Source organism: Osmerus mordax, chromosome 2 (genome assembly GCF_038355195.1).
Source record: "Osmerus mordax isolate fOsmMor3 chromosome 2, fOsmMor3.pri, whole genome shotgun sequence".
Lineage (NCBI taxonomy): Eukaryota > Metazoa > Chordata > Actinopteri > Osmeriformes > Osmeridae > Osmerus > Osmerus mordax.
This window is the reverse complement of record NC_090051.1, coordinates 15704961-15727115: the sequence shown is the minus strand read 5'-3', so window position 1 is coordinate 15727115 and position 22155 is coordinate 15704961. Positions and strand designations below refer to the sequence as shown.

General features: G+C 46.3%; 1 protein-coding gene across 1 annotated transcript in view; it reads left to right on the top strand.

Annotated features, from left to right (window-relative positions):
* LOC136967187 (receptor tyrosine-protein kinase erbB-4-like) overlaps positions 1–11661 on the top strand; it is a 162822-nt gene extending 151161 nt beyond the window's left edge. The window contains 7 exon segments of the mRNA XM_067261102.1: positions 4475–4630; positions 5789–5864; positions 6252–6398; positions 7384–7481; positions 7704–7874; positions 9974–10343; positions 11024–11661. Coding sequence (XP_067117203.1) covers positions 4475–4630; positions 5789–5864; positions 6252–6398; positions 7384–7481; positions 7704–7874; positions 9974–10343; positions 11024–11661 — 1656 coding nt within the window.
* The last annotated feature ends 10494 nt before the right edge of the window (positions 11662–22155 follow it).

Genomic DNA, 22155 nt, shown 5'->3' with positions numbered 1-22155 from the left:
GGGTCAGTGTAGACCTCCACTCATCTAACCACTCACCTACCATCTCCAGTATGTTCATTCATACCCAAGGGAGAGGGGCCTTTGAGACAGCCAGCCAGTTTCCCAGTGGACACAGGAGTAGTGTTTGTCAGGATGTAGCTGTACCCATGCAGCCATGTCCCTGGGCATAGTCTTACACCCAGCCCAGTGCGACCTCTATACACATCGATTTGTAATTACTCTGAAGTAGACACACAGGATAAATATTGTGCGGAGCAGTAGGCAGCATCAAGCCAGTCGTAATCAGCAATCATTGATCTCCTGCCCGGGCCGCGGAGGTAATCTGTTTTAGATGGAGTCTGTGCTGCAGTGCTACACAGCGGGCTCTCAGGTCCCTGGCTTTGTGAGGGTGTTAGCAGGAATCCACAGAGAGCTTGGCTGTACACCCTACCTCTGTCTCTCTATCTCTTTCTCGGTCGAGAAATGTCATATAAAGGGGCGCATAACAAAGAGGGAGAGAGACTGAAGAAAGAAAGACGCGCGAGTGACTGGTTGGAGGAAGTGAGTGAGGGAGGGAGTGAGTCAGTGAGGGAGGGAGGGAGGGAGGGAGGGAGGGAGGGAGGGAGGGAGGGAGGGAGGGAGGGAGGGAGGGAGGGAGGGAGGGAGGGAGGGAGGGAGGGAGGGAGGGAGGGAGGGAGGGAAGGAAGGAAGGAGGGAAGGAAGGAGGGAAGGAAGGAAGGAAGGAAGGAAGGAAGGAAGGAAGGAAGGAAGGAAGGAAGGAAGGAAGGAAGGAAGGAAGGAAGGAAGGAAGGAAGGAAGGAAGGAAGGAGGGAAGGAGTAAGTGAGTTAGTTAGTGAGGGTGGGAGCGAGTGAGTGAGTGAGCGAGTGAGTGAGCGGGTGAATGTGGAAAAGTGGACAGAACAGAAATGGAGGACAAAACACTGAATATAAAATGAATGTAAAAAAGGAATTCCTTCCAGCATACCAAACATATCATTAAACATGAATGCATATTGCTTGATTAGTCATTTAATTACACACTAGACACAAGTACATACATGCATGTGTGTGTTCTGGACTGTTTTTGTCTGTTTTTCTGTGGAGTTTGTCTGTATCTGTGTGTGTGTGTGTGTGTGTATGAGGTGTCTGAATGTCTGTATCCCCTAAAAAGAATATGGGAGGTGTCAAATAAAGGAATGATTGTCCAGGAACAGACTGACAGTCCTCTCCTTCCCTCTCTTCCTCTCTTTCAACTGTATTGCCTGTTGCTACGTAGAAGCCAAATTGCCGCTGACAAAATGCATCAAAAGGCAATCCTATGGATTCTGCTTGTGTCTGAACGGCCTGGATATGAGTGTAATTAAGCTGAGGAGAGGTCTATCTGCAGAGTTCCTCTCTGCTGCAGTCGTATGTCCCAGGAGGAGTCTCAACAGAGACACCTACAGTACAGCCCTACCTACTGTACACAGTATACAATCCATCTACAAGCCTTTCTCTCCTCTCGTTCTTCTTTTCTGTCTCTCTCTCTCTCTCTCTCTCTCTTCATCTCTCTGCCAACCATCTGCCTCTTTCTCTTGAATATGTCCTGTCTGCCTCCCTCTATCTTTTCCTCTCTCTGTATCTCTTTGTCTACCTCCTAACTCTCTCTCGATTGTTTTGTCTCTCTCTCTCTCTCTCTCTCTCTCTCTCTCTCTCTCTCTCTCTCGCTCTCTCTCTCTCTCGCTCTCTGTCTTTGTCAGTCAATTGTTCCTCTGGCACAGACCCGCAGGATGCTGTTGCTGTGTTTTCTTCCACAGTAATCCACCTGAATTCAGCCCCCAAACAAGCCTCCCCTCCTCTCCCTCTCTCAAGGCCATTTGGCCCGCTCATGGTGCGTTCCTGCCTCCTATCCACATGGCCAAGCAGCAAATGACAGCTGTAGAGGACCAAGGTTTTTTTTTCTCTTTTTTTGTTTGTTTTTTTGCACGTCCGCTTACAATTCTGCACACCTCCTCCTCTCGTCTCCCCTGTGCAAGCTAATTAACATTCACACGCTGGCAAGCCATCCATTTCCCTCCACTTCCCTCCACTGTTTAATTGTCTTGAAAATTGAGGAGATTACAGAGAGCGATTTATGTACAAATAAGATTCTGTCGGGACACACGTCAGCGTGTCACTCGTTGGCTCGTCACCGAGCACACACATGGAACACACCCACACACACCCACACGGTCACACAAACAAGCACGCAGGACACACTCACGGGCAGGCACACGGATCTATCTACCTTTGTATGTAGATCTCTGTCTATCTCCTCATACTGTCTTTCTCTCCTGTCAATCTCTCTCTACCACCACCTCACACACCTTTGTCCCCACAAACGACATGGTCCAAACGACAAAGTCCAGCTTGCCCCAGGCTGTCAGACACACACTGAGCAGACCGGATCACGGTCCATACTTCGGATGGTTGTGTGCTTCAGAACAGCTCCATTTCTCCACCTCAGTTTAGCCTTCCAAATCCACAGGTAATTGCATTTTAATCGACAATTAATGCAGTGCGATTCATCACGTTGGGCTCCTTAAGAAGGGGCTGCGTGGAGGAGTTGGACAGGGAGGCGGTGAGCAGAGGAGAACTGAGGCTACAGTCTGCCGGATTTTCTCTCAGATGGATGGATGAATGGAGAGCTGGGGGGTCAAACCAGATCAGGAAAAATCATTTAAAAACTGCTCTGAGGAAGGATGCCGGCAGGTGTGTGTTCCTGCGAGTGTGTGTTTGTGTGTGTCTGCGTGTGTGTGTGTTTCGAAATAATTTTACAATGGTCTTGTAGCCGACATGACCCCGACATGAGGACCTTAACTTGATGTATATTAGGGTCCCAATAATGGAGAACACGATCACATCTATCGACACACTCTGCCTCCTCTCTACTCTATGGAAGGCAGGTCCTAATCCCTTTATCCCCACTCGCTCTCATACACACACACACACACACACACATACAGCCCTCCCACTTGTTTCTAGACATGGAGAGAGGGAAATTCTCCAGGGAGGATCTAAATGAGGCAATGCGATTATAGCCTTACCATTGTAATCTCACCTTTTATGCCCACCATTCCTCTCTCCTTCCTTCCCTCCTTTAGTCTCCTCCCCCATCTCCGTTTCCTACCCGTTCCATCGAAATCCAATTTGTTTTGGTTTGAAATAAGTCCCGTTCTCTGTTTTATTTTGCTCCACAGCCCAAAGTGGCTTCTGTTATTCTGAGACCAACTTAAATAGCTGAATTTGTTTTTTTTCATTGCCAGGCCGATCTTGTGCTACAATGTACAATGGGCAGTCTAGTTCTACTGCATTCTGTGTCTGGCACACAGCTGCACAATGCTGGTTGTTAATTTCTTTCAGCAGAAAAATGAACATTCTCTGTATACTATTAGTTCTTGATTACTTTCTTTATGCATTAGTCCCTGTTTTTCTTTAACCCTTGAGTAGCCTTAACATTCACTCTCTTTGTCCTAATGGGGAAAAAACATTTCACAAACCCCTAAAATAAATCATCTTAATTGAATATTAAATAAGTTTTGCTTGAAGAAACAACTTGTCATTCATCCCAAATGTTGTGAATAATCCATGTTTTCCCTCTTCACTGTGCCGAAAGACTGCATTTATCAATAGCAGGGCTTTAAACCAGTAAAAAAAAATTCAATCGATTCGTTCCGAGCATAATTGTTATTCGTTATATTTAGTTTTAATGTTCTACAAACCTAGAACCAAATTAAATACCAGTTAGCTTATTGACGTTCATTCCTTGTAGGGCTGTGTGACGTGACAGCATGTATCTTTTGAACGCTATAAAAAATATTTCTATATATATTTTACCACAGGCTGTAGTCTCTATTGATGTCACAAACATAAACCACATTCATTGCATCACAAACTAGGAGCGTGGTTCCAGCTTTCCAGGAAATTCTCTTTTTCTCTCTCCATTCCTTCCTCTGCCTCTTTCTCTTTCTCTCCTACACCTTCACTGTAACACACCCTCCAATGCCTGCTCACATTCAGTTCTGTGTGTCCTATATCTATGCTGGTTCTTGAGCTACGCAGTAGAAGACATGGTAAATTGTCCTACAACAGTGGTGCAGCAGCTCTCTCTGCACCCTCCTTTTAAATCAATTAACCATAGTGTTTGCTGCTCCCGGAAATCTATTTCTGGACATCTTTATTTTTATCAGACGGAAGTGGGTCTCTGCACCAGAAAAAGTTGTAAAGTGTGAATATTCTTACTCCATTATCTATGCAAACAGTCTGGGTTAATTAAAGCATTACACAATGTCTTCTTTTAAATGTGTTCAATAAAACGTAATAAACTTGAACACTAGCCAGACTCTGGGTTCTCTTCCCTGAGAGCTTTGACTCAGAATCTGCATTTTGCACATGAATACTTGAAGATGTTTGCTTTGTTTCTGCTAATGCTTAGGCGTGTGTGTGTGTGTGTGTGTGCTTGTGGTGTGTGTTACAGGGGATGATGTACCTGGAGGAGAGGAGGCTTGTCCACAGAGATCTAGCAGCCCGTAATGTGCTGGTCAAGTCCCCCAACCACATCAAGATCACAGACTTTGGCCTGGCTCGTCTGCTTGATGTCAATGAGAAGGAGTACAATGCTGATGGAGGAAAGGTGAGCTCCAGAGACCAGCGGGAACCTCAGAGAATCGGGCGGAGTGGGTTCATGCAGCTGAGGCCTATGTGCTGTCAGTCAGCACCACCGTCATATCACGCAGCCTTGACACTCTTACCTACAGCCAGGGCTGTAGGTATCTGATGTCGAGACACTATCAGTTGGGTTTTCGGGAGAGAGCCTGTGCCAGCAGAACCATTACGCCAAGAAGATTGTCAGTAAAGTGTTTATTACCTACTTCTGAGTCTTCCTGCTTGAACCAGGATATCTAGAGCTACCCTGAACCGATTCATTTACATTTTGTATCGCATAATATTCCTCTGGTGATCATAATAAGTTACTGATCGACCTCCGACAACCCATTTGAGAAGTTGCAGTTCTTGAAGACAGTCAGAAGTGTTTTTTCTGCTTTCTGCTTGAAAGTTGTGGTTGTGCAACAACCACATATGGGCTATGTTGCTGTTGGATACTGTAGCTTTGTTTACTATTAGACTTGGCAAACTCACAATTTAATCAAGTAGCAAATACGTGTGTCCATCTGGGCCTACTGGATGGGATCTTTTCCTATACTCATCTCATCTCCTCTTTATCTCTTCATTCTAAATGTGTATTCTCCCTCTCCTACAGTAAACAATGCCCATCAGCTCTCTGCCACTCCTCGTCTCTCTGTCTCTCCTCTGACAGTCTGTCAATCACATTTTATAGTTTGGGTAGAATAAGCTTGTTTTCGCTCATCCATAAGGCTATGAGAATCAAATCAAGGTGTTGGACTCAAAGTGTTGGAGTCCTGTGTGTGTCTTTCAAAGAGAGTGGAAAGAAAGAGAGATGGGTGTCACAGCATCTCACCTTTTTCCACGCTCCCTCTGAAACCTGGCACTCGAGTGCGTTTCCTGTTTCCTGTGCATACCTACAGAAAGCATCGAAGACAGAACGGAGGTTGTAACCCTAGGTGGTTCAGGGAGATCGTCAATAAATGAAAGATCCAATTTTCAGGAGAAATTATAGAGCAATCCAGCTCAATCATTGTTTTGTATGTGCTTGCCACTGGCAGAGGCAGAAACACTGATCTTCACATTACAGGTCTTTAATACTCGATTTCTGTCTTCCAGTTCTGTCCTTCCACCTTTATCGAGTTATAATAAAAATGTTTTTCCACAGATGCCAATTAAATGGATGGCCTTGGAGTGCATTCACTACAGGAAATTCACCCACCAGAGCGATGTCTGGAGCTATGGTAAGATCCACTGCTAATCCTGGACGCATCGGACACAGAAACTGACTTTTGTAACAAAGTCATCCAGACTTCAGAACTGATGTTAAAGGCTGGTCAAATCAAAGTAAATGGGCTGTGTTTGATGAACAGGAGCTCCAGTTTGCTGTGTCTTCCCGTCCAGTGTCAAGGGAACGGGCATCCTAATATGATGTTCCTTTAGGCCAGCGGGCAGGCCCGTCATTAGGGCCTTAACTGATCAGTGGAACGTGATTAAGGAAAGGTTGAGGACTACAGCCAGAGGAGGAGGAGGAGCGTTTGACATCGACTCAGGTCCCCTGACACTGTCCTGTTGTTTCCTCCCTCCTCCTCCGCCTCTCCTCCTCTCCACGCCCTCTCTCCTCCTCCCAGGGGTGACCATCTGGGAGCTGATGACGTTTGGAGGGAAGCCGTACGATGGGATATCTACCCGAGACATCCCAGACCTGCTGGAGAAAGGAGAGCGTCTGCCTCAGCCCCCCATCTGCACCATAGATGTTTACATGGTCATGGTCAAATGTAGGTACCACTCCCCTACCACCCCCCACCCCCCATTCCCACACACACAAACTAACACACTCAAGGACAGTCACGCAAATATGAGCACGCACACGTCCGTGCTCTCACAGACACAGACACACAAACTGAAAACACACACTCACATTATACCCACACACTCATGCAAAAACCCCAGCTTCAGCCCCAGCTTCAGCCCCAGCTTCTGGCTAGTGCCAGTGCCAGTGAGCCAGCGGGAGCCTGGAGCTCCGTGGCTGTGCCTTCTGTCCCCACCAGTCAGCCTCTGGGCCCCACTCTCACCTTCCTCCCGTCCCCTCGCCTTGACAAAGGCATGCCACACACCAGCCTGCCCTCTCCAGCTCCTCTACCCAAGCCAGGAAAGGACAGGTCACTTTGTCCTCCATCTTTTAGTGTGTCCTTCTCTCTGTCTTGACGTCGTTCCATGAAATCTCTCTCTCTCCTATCTCTCTCTCTCCCTCCTATCTATCTCTCTCAGTTGTGCACAAGTGTGTCAGTGGATTTTGCACGTACTTGTGTGTGTGTTCGTGCCAGCCTGTGTCCACGGGGCATGCCACTGTGCTTCAGAAAGTGCTTGCCAAGTCTGAGTCTGTCAGGAAAGAATGAACACACACATGTTACAGCACTGGCGTGGTGACCAGTGTGTGCGTACAGACATTGGTAGGTTGTTGCAGTCTTGCATATGGCCATACGGACAATGAGACAGTGTTTTTCGGATTAATTACAGATGGAACTGTTTCAAGAAATTGTACCATAACATTGAAACTGAACTGTATTGGAAATCCTAAGAGGAAAGTCATTTCTCCCAGATATGAAAAAAATCCTCACAATCTTTAAAGCTCTTTGACCCAGTTGACAGAGAGATAGATGGAGCATGGGATAGAGAGAGAATGCAAGGGGAATCCCTCTGTCTGGTCTCTCTCTCTTTCTCTCTCTGGGCTAATCCCTCTGTATCCTCTCTCTTCTCAAGGCTGGATGATTGATGCGGACAGCAGGCCTAAATTTAAGGAGCTTGCGGCAGAGTTCTGCAGGATGGCCCGGGACCCACAGAGATACCTGGTCATCCAGGTGAGCGAATCCCAATCCTGCCCCCATGTGGAGGGAGGGGCACAACACAAAGAAAAAAAATCACGGAAGGCAATGTACACATGGTCCAAGAATGTATGCCATTCTCTCACTCCCCCTCCCACCTCTCTCTCTCTCTCTCTCTCTCTCTCTCTCTCTGTCTCTCTCTCTCTCTCTCTCTCTCTCTCTCTCTCTCTCTCTCTCTCTCTCTCTCTCTCCTTTCAGGGAGATGACCGAATGAAGCTGCCCAGCCCCAATGACAGTAAGTTCTTCCAGAGCCTGCTGGATGAGGAGGACCTGGAGGACCTGATGGATGCAGAGGAGTACCTGGTGCCCCACGGCTTCAGCATCCCCCCTCTGGCCTACACGCCTCGCCCCCGCGTCGACTCCAACAGGGTGAGACTCTCCGGACAAACACAGCCCTGAAGGGGCCCGGGGGAAAATGGTAGAGCGATATTGCGTGTCTTTGTGAGGTGGAATGTGCATGTAAGGCTTTTTTCTTGTCTAGCCTCAGCCACGTTACTAAAGGTTATCAAAAGCATATCAAATCTGACACTCAAGGAGAGGACAAAGGTGTCGCTCCTATCTGAAAGAGGCGTACTGCTATCTCCCGCCTGTCATCCCTCTGTTCTTCCTTCTCTAGCTAGGTTTCCCCGATTTGGTCATTTGGACACATTTTTGGTTTCGAATGCAGCCTTGGCCCGTGTCTCAGCTTCTTGTGAAGCTAGCAGTCGTCCCAGGACACTGCTGTACCACCGGGCTCCACAAGCTCTCTCTTCTGTTCAACTCTCTTTCGATTTCTGGCACAGCCCAAAACCGTCAGGCCATTACATTACTGATGGATACATTGGAAAATGACTTTACCCTTGTAACGGATCAGCGCGGTTAGGCTTTAGAGTTGTCCTTGGCTGGAGATAGCTAGGAGAGACTGGGAGTGTTTGACAGTTTGGGACTTCTGGCAGGACTCATCTGTTGCTTTCAAATTGCTCTCCATTTCTCTGATTGTAACAGCAGGGGTAGCTGTGAATGCAACTAAATGCACAGCAATTTGAAGACATATGTAGGGTTGTGTTGGGTTAGGCACTGTTAGACTTGTTGACATTTTGTAGAAATATAGCGGTTTTGGTCATGATGAATCGTTGTTGTTTAGAACATTGTCTGCATTCTGCCTAGGAAGAGAGCACAGCTCTTAATTTTTCTATCTTCCTGTCTTTCCCTCTTTTTTTCCCTGTCTCTTACATTATTACTTTTTTCTCTTTCACTCTTGTCTCTCCTCTCGCTCTCTCTCTCTCTCCTCTCTCTCTCTCTCTCTCTCTCTCTCTCTCTCTCTCTCTCTCTCTCTCTCTCTCTCAGTTAACAACAGAACACAGCGCTTCATATATTTTGGGAGTTTCTCATTCTTGGCACAGTCTGCTGCTCAGCATTTGGGCTTGTTTCATCACACAGCCAGTCAACCACTCTGTCAGCCACGTTCGTCATTTTGTATTCAAACATCCGCTTAGTTTGGGTGTACGAGCGGCTAGCTAGCAGGAAAGTGAGCCTCTGGAATGCCAATGAGGATCATCAATCCTTCAAAGTCCTGTTGGTACATTATAGCACCCCTAGCCAGCCCCTTCTACAGAGCTTTTGGGTAAACAAAATTCCCTAAGATTATTTTTTTTGATTAATCTAAGACTGATTGACTATTTTGGACTTTTGCATTATGACAAATGCAGTTTTTATTACTGTAATTAGTCTCCTATAAATACATAAATCATTGAGACAGTTTTTGTATAGAAACACTGTACACTTCTAGATTAGCATTCATGCACACACACGCACACTCATTAATGTGCAGTGATTAACGGAAATGTTTGGGGCTACGTTCTCCTCAACTCAGTCATCTCTATCGCCTCACCTTACTCAGTAAACAGAGCACACACAGCACATACACAAACACACGGAGAGCACACAAGATAACAAGAGAGATCATTGAAAAAACTGAGCAACAAAATAGTTAGTCAAGAAACACAAGAAACTCAAGTAGCAGACACTGGAAAAGAGGAACGGAAAAGCAGGGGGGAAAATGGAGGAATGGGCAATTACAAAAGGCAGTGGTAGAATGACTCCATGGTAGTCATGGTAGTACTCCACCACGTGAGTCTAGGAGTCTTGCTGAGAGAACTGCACACCTGTTGGAGAGAGAGATAGAACCGTGGTGAGGCAGACATAGGTTGCACAGAGATACCAAGGGTATTTCAGGCCCATACTGCACAGCAGTCTCATTCAGAGAGGACATTCAGAGAGGACATACCCTGTGCTTGCATTTTTGGGAGCAGCAGTTTGCTCATAGCTGTGAAACCCAGGTAGCAGTAGTGCCTTGGAGGTGGAAGGTTTGAAATATCCCACCACCACAACCATTCACCTGCAATGGAAATTCACATCCATATAGACAAGACCAACACGTAGAACTATCCCACAGATGTGTAACTCTCCTCTCTTTATGTCGCTTCCAGAACCAGTTTGTATACCAGGATGGTAGCTTCAGCATGGAGAACCTGATGGCCACCATCCCCAGGGTCATCTCTGTGTCCGCCGTGGCGGGCTGCGCCTCTCAGGACCCGTCGGCAGGCCAAAGTAACCCTCCCGAGAGCTTCGAGGACCAGCGCTGCAACGGCACCCTGAGGAAGCAGGCTTCCCCCAGGCCAGGTCCAACTCCAGGCCCAGGCTTAGCTCCAGGCCCAGGGACGGGCCCCGGAGCGTTGGAGGACAGCAGCGGCCAGCGCTACAGCGCAGACCCCACTATACTCCTAGGAGATAGGGGGGCGAAAGGGGACACAGACCAGGATGGGTACATGACAGCCATGAGAGAGAAGAAAAACTCAGGTAGCCGGCTCCGAACATCCACCCCCTTCACTGCCACCGCTCACAGGCGGCTGGAACTCGTGTTACCTTTCGTTTTTTTGCCGCGCCGCTGTGCTTGTTCGATGCGACCAGATAAAAAACACATTACATCATATTTATAGGCACAAACACAGCTCTTCTCCTGTCTGCTGACCTGCAGAGGTGTTCGTAAAAAATATTTCCGTCCCCTCACCTTACTGGGGCCGTGTCGGCTCCATGCCTTTGTCTTCTATGTGCTGCCAGAAGGCCGTACCTGATAGAGTCGTTTCATCACCTCCTCCTCGTTCGGAGTCTTTGATTCTGACACAGCCCATATACAAGGCCTTGAGCGTTTCCCTTCACACATGTCAGAGACTGGGGGAGACCAGTGAAGGAGATGAGGGAGAGCATGTGACCACCTCTTTGAACTCGTCCAAAGCCGTCACCTTCATCTTCTCAGCTAGACTTAAAAGACATATTGCTGTGTTCCCCACAGATGCGTCTTCCATAGCCAAAACAAACATGCGGGAACGTAGCCAAAAGATAGCAGAATTTAATTAATTTTCCAAAATTGATTGAAACCTTTCCTCCTCCCCTCTTTTTCCTTTATCTCTATATTTCTCTCCCTTCCTCCCTTTCTCCCTTTGTCTCCTTTCCTCCCCATCTATCTCTCCTTCCACTAGACTATCTCAACCCGGTGGAGGAGAACCCATTCGTCACACGCCGCAGGAATGGAGACATCCACTCTATGGAGAGCAGCTCAGTCTACCACAGCGCCCCCGGCGGGCAGCCTAGGCTTGAGGATGAGTATGTCAACGAGCCCCTCTACCTCAACACCTTCCACAACCCTGGCGAGACAACTCAGGAATACCTGAAGAAGACCGGTATCCCCGGCCCACATCTCCCCGCTCCTGGCCCCAACGCCGGCCAATCAGCAGCTCCAAATCCCTCCCAAAGCCTCACCCTCTCCGCCGCCCAGGCTGCCGGGTACATGGCGCCCCCTGGCCACCCGGGCATCTCCCTCCACCCGTCACATGCCACCCACACCCTGCACCCCAGCGTCACGGGCACCATTATGGTGGACAAGAAGAACAAGAAGACGTTTGACAATCCAGAGTATTGGCAGCACAGCCTGCCCCCCAAGGCCACCCTGCACAACCCTGAGTACCTGCAAGACTGCAGCACGCGCTTCTTCTACCGGCAGAACGGCCGCATCCGGCCCGCCGTGGCGGACAACCAGGAGTACCTGTCGGAGTTCGCCCTGAAACCCGGCACCGTGCTGCCTCCCCCACCTTACAGGCAGAGGAACACTGTCGTGTAGTGAGAGAGGGATGGATGGATGGATGGAGGGAAGGAGGGAGGGAGGGAGAGGGGGAGGTGATATGTGTAGACTGTTCTCACAGCCGAGCAGTATTTATCAACCCTGGTTCCCCCACACCAGCACTGGACACCTGTCTGTCTGTCCGTCTGTCTCTCTGTCTGTCTTTCTGTCTGCCTGGCTGTCGTCTTTTGACACTGGATATAATATAACACAGCTGTGAGACACCCCTCAACCATGGACTCTTGAACAAGAGAGACACTGGTCAGCCGCAGCTGTAACTCCGCCCTACTTCAACTAGTCCCTGCCTCCCTCCTACCCCCCCCCCCCCTCTCTGTGTATACCACCATGACTGTCCACCTCTGGGTCAGAACCTCCCCGGTTGACTGTCCTACTCCAACTGCGTCTCTCCTCTCTCCCAAGCTGAACGCGTGCCAAAACGGTCTGATGGTTTGCAGACATATGGGGTTGTCATTTAACATATATTAATGCATCAAGGTGTCTTTTGATGTTCCTGGAATTGCACAGCCACATACACATCAAGGTGTCTTTTGATGTTCCTGGAATTGCACAGCCACATACACTGCATACTGTAATATTGCCACAGTGAGCCTTTTCCACAGTGACTCACTTGTCACTTGACTGGCTCCGTCATGAAGAGCTGTTGGTGTGTACAGTACGTACACATCGCTGTGTTGTGACAGCCTGCCATCCTGCGAACATGCTATGGCCATCTGTCATATCACTTCTTGTTTGCATTCCAGTCTAGGGTAGTTTCCTAGTGTTTATGGGCCTGAGCCCTCTACATACAAAATGGGATTTATACTTATTATTCTGCTCCTCATATCGGATGTGACATGCTTATGGGGAGGCTTGGGTTTATTTACTCACCTCGACCTTGACAGATCAGTAACCTTGTACTATTTCAATATACTATACATGCTTACACACACACAAACACACATACAGAGACACCTACAGATAACTGATGCCTAAATTACGTTTCTCCATTGACCTTGAGCTCAAAGCAGTTTAGATAACAACCGTACTTGAATAAAAAGACCAATCTACTAGTCAAGTAAATGTCCCTGTGGTAGACAGTACAAATGGGGCCCCACATGGAACATAAAGGATACTCAGACAGACATTGTTAAACCCTGGGAGGAATAGCCTCCTTGAGAAGGTGACTCCTCAACCTCCTCAAACCCCGACACACGACTTGGTTCCGAAGCCCAAAAGCAACAGGAAAAATGTTCTCTCGATCTGGTTTGCTCTGGATTAGAGCGTCTGCTAAATGACTAAATGTTCCTCTCATGGTGGATGAGGGGAGAAGATCCCTAGGACCAAACACTGGACAGAGTAATGGCTGAGCAGGAGGATAACAACAGGAGGATTCTGGTTCTTGATTGAGAGGAGAGGAAAGCACTTCTGACTGGATAAGGTCTGGAGGACTCTGTCTGGTCCTGTTCCTGGTTCTGTTCCTGAGTCCAAGAGCACAATGGGGGGAGAGGGACCAGATGGTGGTTTCACTGTATGGATACTGGGGAACTGAGATGGCTGCTCAATCTGAATATAAGCCAATTTCAGACTGGAATGAGGTAAAGATATGCAGTAGTGTGTGGAATAAAAGTGTTTATTTTTGAAGGACATCGTTGATGGTCCAAGATGAGGACAGTGAGAACTATAATTAAACCAACGTCATCATCCCGTGAAGACATCGACAAACTAAAACTGAGAGTTCAAACCAAACTGGCTCCTGAGACTATTTGCTCCACCAAATGTCTACATCCTTTTCTTGTGGTTTGGACTCCAAGCGGAGAATGAAACTGTGCCAAAAGGTTCAGTTTTCTCCACGCATAAACGACACCCACTTCCATTTGGGAATCACAGTTCTACAAGTGACTGCATCACAATGAACTATTTTGTATTCGTGTTTGACAATAATGTGGAGATAATCCAGGTAGACACACCCAGACACACACGTAAACATGGAGCATATCTATGGAAGGCCAGCTCCTGGGATCTCACTGAGTACTACTACACGCTTGGTTTCGTTGCTAGATGAGGAATACTGTCATCTAAAGTGTGTTGTTTTGGTATTTGTAATTTGATTGATTTGATAGCACTTGACACACTAGCACAGCCAAACAGCTATACTGTTACTTTCAAGAGAAACGCTCTTGATTTCGTATTATTGTGAGTAATTCCTCATCTCATTACACATTGAAAGACAGCATACCCATTGCACTTTTTATTGTTTTTTGTCACAGTTTAGTCTGTGTTTGCATAATGATGCACCCCACATTGAGCACTATTATGTAAATTAGCAGTGACAGCGCAAAATTGTGTGTTATTTAGCACTAACCACATACAATACTTATCTATTAGCACGACACAGCACAACACTCAATCTCTCCACCGGTCCTGACAGCCAGGGACTTCAGGAGAGGCATGTTCGTGTTTTAGAGTTGATACGTTTACAACTATCTCCTCCTCTTGATGAGACATAACCGTCTGCCATGGCGTGTAGATATTGGTGGTTAGCTAGGCTAGGCCATGACTGGGACAATACTACATAGCAGGCCTGTTTAGCTAGTGGCTTCAATGTGACAGAAGTTCAGGCAGCTACAGTATAGACAGCTGAACCAGTGACCAACGAGGCGAGTAATTGGACGGCACCAATGTTGTCTTAGCCTAGACAGCAATGACTTGGCAAGTAGTCGGCTGTGGCAGATTTTTCGGCACTGCTCTTTCTTATTTTATGCGTCACAATTGAAATTTTGATTTCAGGTGACTCATTTGATCTAACATTCACTGCATGTTATCCAGATATACTGTAGATGTGTGCAGTGGAAAGGGGCTCGCAAACTGTAGTTTACTATTTTTTGCACCTCTCCTGTTGGGAAGCTACTGTACCAGCCGACTGAGTGACAGGAAGGAGTACTGACGTGCAATGACAGCCTTGGAGTGTTGCTGAAAAGACTCATAATGGTTCTCTGTGGTAATAATAAACTCTGGTTCCAGCAGCAAGCCCCTACACTACCAAGGGGCTCCCAGCCCTCTTAATGCTAATAGCTTTGCTGGGCCACTGAGGCCTTCTCTACAGTTCTGTAGGGAAATCATGTCTCCTTCTGGTCCAGCTAGCACTAGGGAGAGAAATACAGTACGACAGGCAATAGTTAGTAATCCTGCACAGGGTCAAAGACATGGTATTAGGGTTCCAGAAATGTTACCACATCAATACATCAATGTTACAATAGGTTGTGGGAGGGAGGTGGGTGGCTGGAAGGATGGGGGGTGTATGTATGTGTGGGTGGGTGGGTGGGTGGGTCGGTGGGTGGGTGGGTGGGGGTAGCATGTTTTTCATCTCATCTCAAATGTGACTAAAGAAATGTATGTAGCAAACACTGTTAAATTTAGGTGGTTTGGCCTCTTGATGCCTAGCCGAAGCAGCTAAATAGCGAGCCACTTGAACAAGACCTAAACACTTTGTGGCAGACAATGGTGATTGGAGTAAATAATGCAGTCCATAGAATCATGGGAAACAAGGAATCATAATTCAGCATTTTCTTCAGACTGTTCCTTTATGTTTTAGTGCATTGTCCAATGATTGCTTCAGAAAAAGCATAAAACCACAAAAAGGAGCACAAATATTTCACACTGACTGTCCACTATCAGCACTGTAGAAATTGGACATTGTTTGATTTGTACACCTGCTATTTGTCTAAAGGTACACTGTGTACAGAACAGTTTTCATTGCATCTGAGTATTGTAAATGCTGTGTATAGCATTGTTTCTTACACAGTTATAGTTTTTTTTTATATAATGACAATATTGTTGTTGACTGACTGTGATGCTGTAAGAAGTGCTACAGTTTTATGGTGAAGGCTCTGTTAATCCATGTTACTCTGATCACATATCTGCCATCAACAGCAGCAAGTAATATCTATTAACTATACTCCTATTACTTCTAGCAGATTTTTTTATGTTTTTGTTTTGCTTTGTTTTTGCCAAGGGTTTATTGAATAATATTAATTGTAAATTGTAAAGACACATTGACAACAGGTTACACTACACACCCTATTAACACGCTTGTACATTAGAACAAATGTCCATTTGTAATATTCCTTGGTTTTACACTGGTTCTGTGTGTTTCATGTCACATGAAAAGATGGAGGTATGATAAGCACAGTTTAAATTGTGATTTGATGTTGACAGTAACTAATGTATGGGAGGGAATTTTCCTTTTTATGCCAACGAACATTGTCCCTCAAAGTTTTCCTAATGTCAACTGAAAAAAAAAAAATGTGAATAGTATTTTTCTAGGTAGTGGAAGAATTGGCCAGGTGCATTTGTAAATAGAGGGAAAAAATATGCTTTTTGGTCTGCTGTTATAATTTTCATTCACCTTTCACATATATTATTGCTTTTTATTGGGATAGTAGTTGTTCTTAGCTTATTGGTTTATATTTCTGTATATAAAGTATATGTCATTTGAACAGTGAATTCTGATTTAAATAAGCTTGCAGGATTTCTAGATCCCTCCCTATCCCCACCCCCCCACACACACCCTTGTGACTGTGTTTTAGCCCAATTTGGTGGACTTGTGTTTAAACCTTCTTCTTGCTCATGTGAGAGGTGATTTCTCCTTCCTTTGGGTGTACCTTATGTCACCAGTCTCTCCGACCCTCCTCTTTCAAACCAATTGCCATTTTTTATTTTTGTACAGAACCCATCCACTTCAGAGAGACTGAGTCTTTGTGGCAAGACTAGTGATATCCCTTATACTCTGCACCTTTTTCTGTCTTTGTCTCCACTATCTCTCACTATCTCTATGGTAATTTAGCCCGTGGTCATTAGAATCTGTGAGTATTTTATCCTACTCTTAGATCCAAGGACACACTTTGACCCTTGGAAGTGTAAAGCACCCACAGGTAGACTCAGTAGTCCCAAGCCCTACCTGCCTTTCTCCATAGCCGGCCCTGCCCAGCTTAGGTCACCACCTACAGAATGATAATCACAGGCATGTGTCCAACTGACTAACTCCATTATTGATACCAATCATGTATCGATATGTTGACCTAGAGTGTGGCCGTAGATGGGATGATTGACAGTTTGGTATTCAACCCTGACAGGAGCCCCAGGGCCCAATTCAGAGCTTCTTCCCAACACAGATCTAACCATTCCCAAGGCTTTGCATTTAAATACCTTTCTTTCCCGCAGTTTTGTTACATGAATCTGTCCAAAATATATTTTTAATTTAATATGAATAAAGAACAATACAATATTTAAAGATGCATTGTGGAGTATTTGTGTGTTACTGTATGGACTTCTTGTGTGAGAAACCGTGCAAGTTATAAATTGAGCAAGTGCTTTCATTTGGGAGCGTTTTTTTTTGTGTGCGGAAGGTTAATTGACTTCCGACTGGTCATCCAGTCTCTAATCCTACTTAGTTCAAACTACTGTGTGTAATTGTGAGGGGCCGTGGACCTTGACGGGAAGGGTGAGCCTCAGTTTGGCATTCAAATGTCAGCTCTTCTTTCCTGTCTGTGTAGATGAACCCAGCTTGTCTTAGTGATTCAGTCTGTCTCACATTATGACATCTCTTTCACCTAACTTTCTCTTTCTTTCTTTCTTTCTCTTTCTTTCTTTCTTTCTTTCTCTCATGTCTCTCTCTGTCATGTCTCTCTCTCTCTCATGTTTCTCTCTCTTTCTCTCCCTTCCTTCAGCCTTTCTCTCTCCAAGCAGGTTAGGATAGGAGACATCCATTACAAACTTGTAGCCCCGGACTGCACTGGAGCCGGTCTGATCTGAAATACCGTCTTCCACTGGCTGTAGTTTATCTGGGTTACCACCTGGCCTCACACATTTCCAGAAAAATCACACCAGAGCAAATAATAAAGTGGTATTACTTTTGACACCTGTATGTACAACATGATTGATGCAGCATTTGAGCCGACGATGACTTTTTATGGAATTATCATTGGAAATCCAATAAGGTGAGCCGCCGAGATCTGCATTTCTGAGGTTTTGCCCATGCAAAGTCGAATCACTTGCCTAAAGATGGTAATAGAGTGTGATCGAAACAATCAGTCAATGCCTAGCCTCTCTCTTGAACGCCCGCCCTGTGACAAAGCGTATGGATTTTTACCTGATATGAAGGATGATAGCCACAGTTGAATGTAAATGATCTCAAATGCTTTTTAGCTCTAGTGATCGACTCGCACCCCTCATGAGAGAAAAGTGAAAGTTCAGTCTGACACTGCATCAATCTGCGCAGATCGTCTGGACGGCACCCGGCATTCCAGCAAGAAAAGATTTGCACGTGACGCTTATTTTTCATGAGCTTTTGACAACCCAAAACGCTATAACAATTGCGCCTATGGAAATGCAGTCTTTGTGGCCAGGATAGTTCTCCATTGGAGTCACAAACACACACGTGCACAGATATTGAACACAAAAGAACACTTGTTCTGGCGTGTAGTTGGCCGTTCCTTTCTCTCTTTTACCTGCTCATCCCTTTTTCATTTCGCGACAGGGGAGCGGCAGGTCTTCTAAATCCCTGGCTGGGCTGCAGTGGGCCTGTTTATGATTGAATGGACTCCACAAAGCCCACTAAGCAGCGCGACGATCCCCCAGAGAGACTTCATTATGGGATGCATATTGGATTTACACTCACATATGAAAACTCCTCTGCCCCACCGCATCTGTATTCCGGAGGACTCCACGTAACCTATGGACCAATCCCTCTATCCTAATCTCCCTGACTGAAGCGTAGATCTAACCATATCCAACACACACCATGAATGGGCTACAGCCTACTGTAAATGCAAATGTATCGCCACTGTTATCCAATGGCCCCTTTGCTTTTGGTTGCTGTCTCTGTCCTGCAATGTGATCTATGGATATGTTAAAGTTATTGTCAATATTAAAGGTGCTTGAGGTCAGGTCTGCGTTTGTGTGTTGAGATCTTCCAAAGAATCACACAAAACCTTGGAGATTCACTCTCGATACACGGTGAGACATGGAACATGGCCGCCATTAGTGTCTTTGTGTGGTTTTAGAGCTATAATAGCCTAGTTGAATACTAATTTAAGGATTTAGTTTGGACCGACCAGTGATTATGATGTACCGGTAGTAATGTCATTAGTCACTGTAGTACAGTCCATACAGGTTGCCGCAGAAACTGTTCCTATCAGCTGATTTAGAGGCTTTTAAAGGTTGACACGGTAAGATTGAGAAGGTAATCTTGGACTCAGCTGTAATTGTGAAGTGTTTATCTAATTACCAAATATGTCAAATGCTCTGGATTTCGTGTTTATCATTTGTTTTATTAGACATATCCCCATGGAAGGAGTAATGTTAGCTCAGCCTCGACCACTGTGCATGTTGAACGAGAAGTCAGTCATTACAGCTCATTTATAACTCCTTCCATGATCGCTTAACAAACTACCAACTGTGAGGATGAAATTCTGCTGCTTCTTCAAAGATTCCTCCTGTTTGTTTGTGTGTGTGTGTGGGTGGGTGTGTGTGTGTGTGTGTGTGTGTGTGTGCGCGTGCACGCTTGTGTATGTTTGTATGTGCCAGCATTCAAGTCTAATTAAGTACCCGTTTTAAGAGAGCGAGGGACATTGTTAAACTCACTTTGATGCAACTGTGAAGCTCTATTCACGCTTCACTCAAAGCAATGATGACAGCTCTTTGTTGAGCTGACAATAGTGGCATAATTGTGCCTTTTTCCCAACTGTGGAGTGGCCCACCTCTTGTCAGACTCACAGTTCATTCCCTTGACTGCGAGGCCCAGGGAGCAGTCAGTTAGCCAGAGGCAGGCTGTGGACTAGCAGTAGCATGTCTTTAATTACACCATAGCAGCCCATAACAACCACACTGATGTGCTTGTCAAAGTCCATTGTTTCAAGAAAGTATTTTCTGAATAACCGTGTGGGATGGAGGGAAACTGAAAATACGACAAAAAACACAGCCCTGAAAGAAGCCAAGCAATTAAATAGCCTCCTCGTTGTCAATGTTTTTTTTTCCTTAAACTTCCACGTGGCAAGAAAAAGACACACTGATGAGAGAGCTCCATTCCACCACTCACTCCTCGACGGTTGAGTCTCTGTCCTTTAACAAACCCCGACAATTAGCTGGTACGGAGCTGCCTAGCTTCCCAAGCAGCCTCTGTGGCCACTTATCTTCCCTTGTTAAGAACACCGGCCTGCCATGCAGGCCGTGGAGCCCGGCTGCTTCTCTCAGCCCGCAGCAGGAACGCTGCAACAAAGAGAAGCTCCTTCCACGGGCTCGCACTCATGGCCCCCACAATGTCTCATTACGCTGAATAGGGAGTGATGTCTGACTGTCTCCCTCTGTTCATCTGAAGGAGGAGGAGGAGGAGGAGAGAGGATACGAGGAGTAGGGCTGTGGATGTGGATGTCCTCTCTGCCTGCCTTTCAAAAACGCCTCTCCACTGCCTCTCCTAATTTTTGTCAGAAGCGCAGACTCACTCTGGTGATATCAAAAGCATTGCACTGTTGTGTCTTTAAGTCCTGAGCTTTCCGGTCGTTTTTAACGGTACGGATCAAAGTGGAGACAACTTCCCTATCATGTTCCATCAGATCACCTGACTACGCTCCCGGCCATCCCTTTACAGGTGTTGTTTTAAATTACAATAGCCAATCTCAAGATGGCTATTCAGAGAAAAAGGAGCTTAGCAAAACTTTATTGGCTGCGATTTGCTGTGATTGGCTGAAATGTGAGAGTGGAAACTGGGTTTATTTGCCCATGGCTTTCTATATGTTGCATCATCACATCAAAGATGCTCTGATGCTTTCTTCCAGTTCCCCATGAGACGGATCTCTTTTCATCAGCTTGATGAAGACTCCAGTCCCAATCAGCATTTTATTGTAGTTGACCACACAACTCTATTGTTTGTGTCCAACCTTTTATGGAAAGCACCAATCCTTACCCCTCAGCCTATAACGTGTGAGCTGTGTTCATGCATCAATTTCCATTCAATGAAGAAAGAAACAGTAATTGACAATACATCGGAATACCGTGTCTCAACAACTTAAATTCCTCATCAGTGTTGGCCCACTTGATGTTGTAATAATGCCAACATTGTTTTCGTCAAGGATAAGATATCCCTTCTAAAAACACAATTCACAACTCACAACTAAATGCACAGCCAGTGCTCTCTGATGTCTCCTTTGACCAGTCTACGTGACTTGAACTGCGTTGATAAAGCTTTGGAAAACTCCCACTCTCACTTACCCAGGAAGAGTATAGACTGCAGGCCTCTCTCGCTGCAGCGAACACTGATCACATCACAGGCCATGCCCTGCCCGCAGCCTTGGAATCAACAGCAGCCAGGTGGCCACCTCCACAGGAGGTGGGTGGATGAGGGCAGGTGAGGTCTCTCCATCCCCAGAGAGGGTGGAACTGAACTGGACTCCAACAGCAGAAGGCTAGGCCAGAGAGCAGAACCTCGGGGAGACTTCAAATTCAAGAGAGAGAAAGAGAGTCTCCCTGTCTCCCTCCTCCTCCCCCTGCTCTGTTCTGTAGGGGTCTGGTGGAGATGCAGGTCACAGTGTCTCAGTGCAGGACCAGGGGGGCAGCAGTTGCAGAGATGAGATCATGTACTTTCCAGGAATTTAGCATACCGTATTGTACATCCACATTTACATTTATTCATTTAGCAGACGCTTTTATCCAAAGCGACTTCCAAGAGAGAGCTTTACAAAAGTGCATAGGTCACTGATCATAACAACGAGATAGCCCCAAACATTGCGGGCAGCCAAAACATGAAGCATACAATGTGAAAAACCAAATAAGTGCCAAAGGGAAGAACCATAAGCGCATGTAATTAAACAAGTTACAATTAAGCAACATGAACCTCAAGAAGTGCAAGGGTGTACCTGTAGAAAAGCAATCAACAGTAAAATATTTCACAGCGAGTACAAGAATTTAAATCCGTTAGAACTATTCAACAAGAGCAACAAGTCTCTCAATAAGAGTAATTGTGATCTTGTAGTAAACTAGCATCAGATACAGCAAATCATTCCTAAGTACCGTTGTACTCCCGGAACAAGTGTGTCTTAAGCCTTTTCTTGAAGGTGGGGAGACAGTCAGTGTCTCTGATGGAGGTGGGGAGTTGATTCCACCATTGGGGTGCCAGAAAGGAGAAGAGCTTGTGTTGGGACCGGGCGCTTTTGAGCGGTGGGACCACCAGACGGTTATCAGAAGAAGACCGTAGGTGGCGGGTGGGGGTGTAAGGCTGGAAGAGAGACTTGATGTAGTCGGGTGCAGTCCCGTTCACCACTCGGAAGGTCAGTACCAGGGTCTTGAATCTGATACGGGCCGTGATGGGTAGCCAGTGAAGGGAGATGAAGAGCGGGGTAACATGGGAGCGTCTGGGTAAGTTGAAGACCAGGCCGGCTGCTGCGTTTTGAATCCTCTGGAGAGGGCGGGTTGCGCATGCTGGGAGACCGGCGAGCAGCGAGT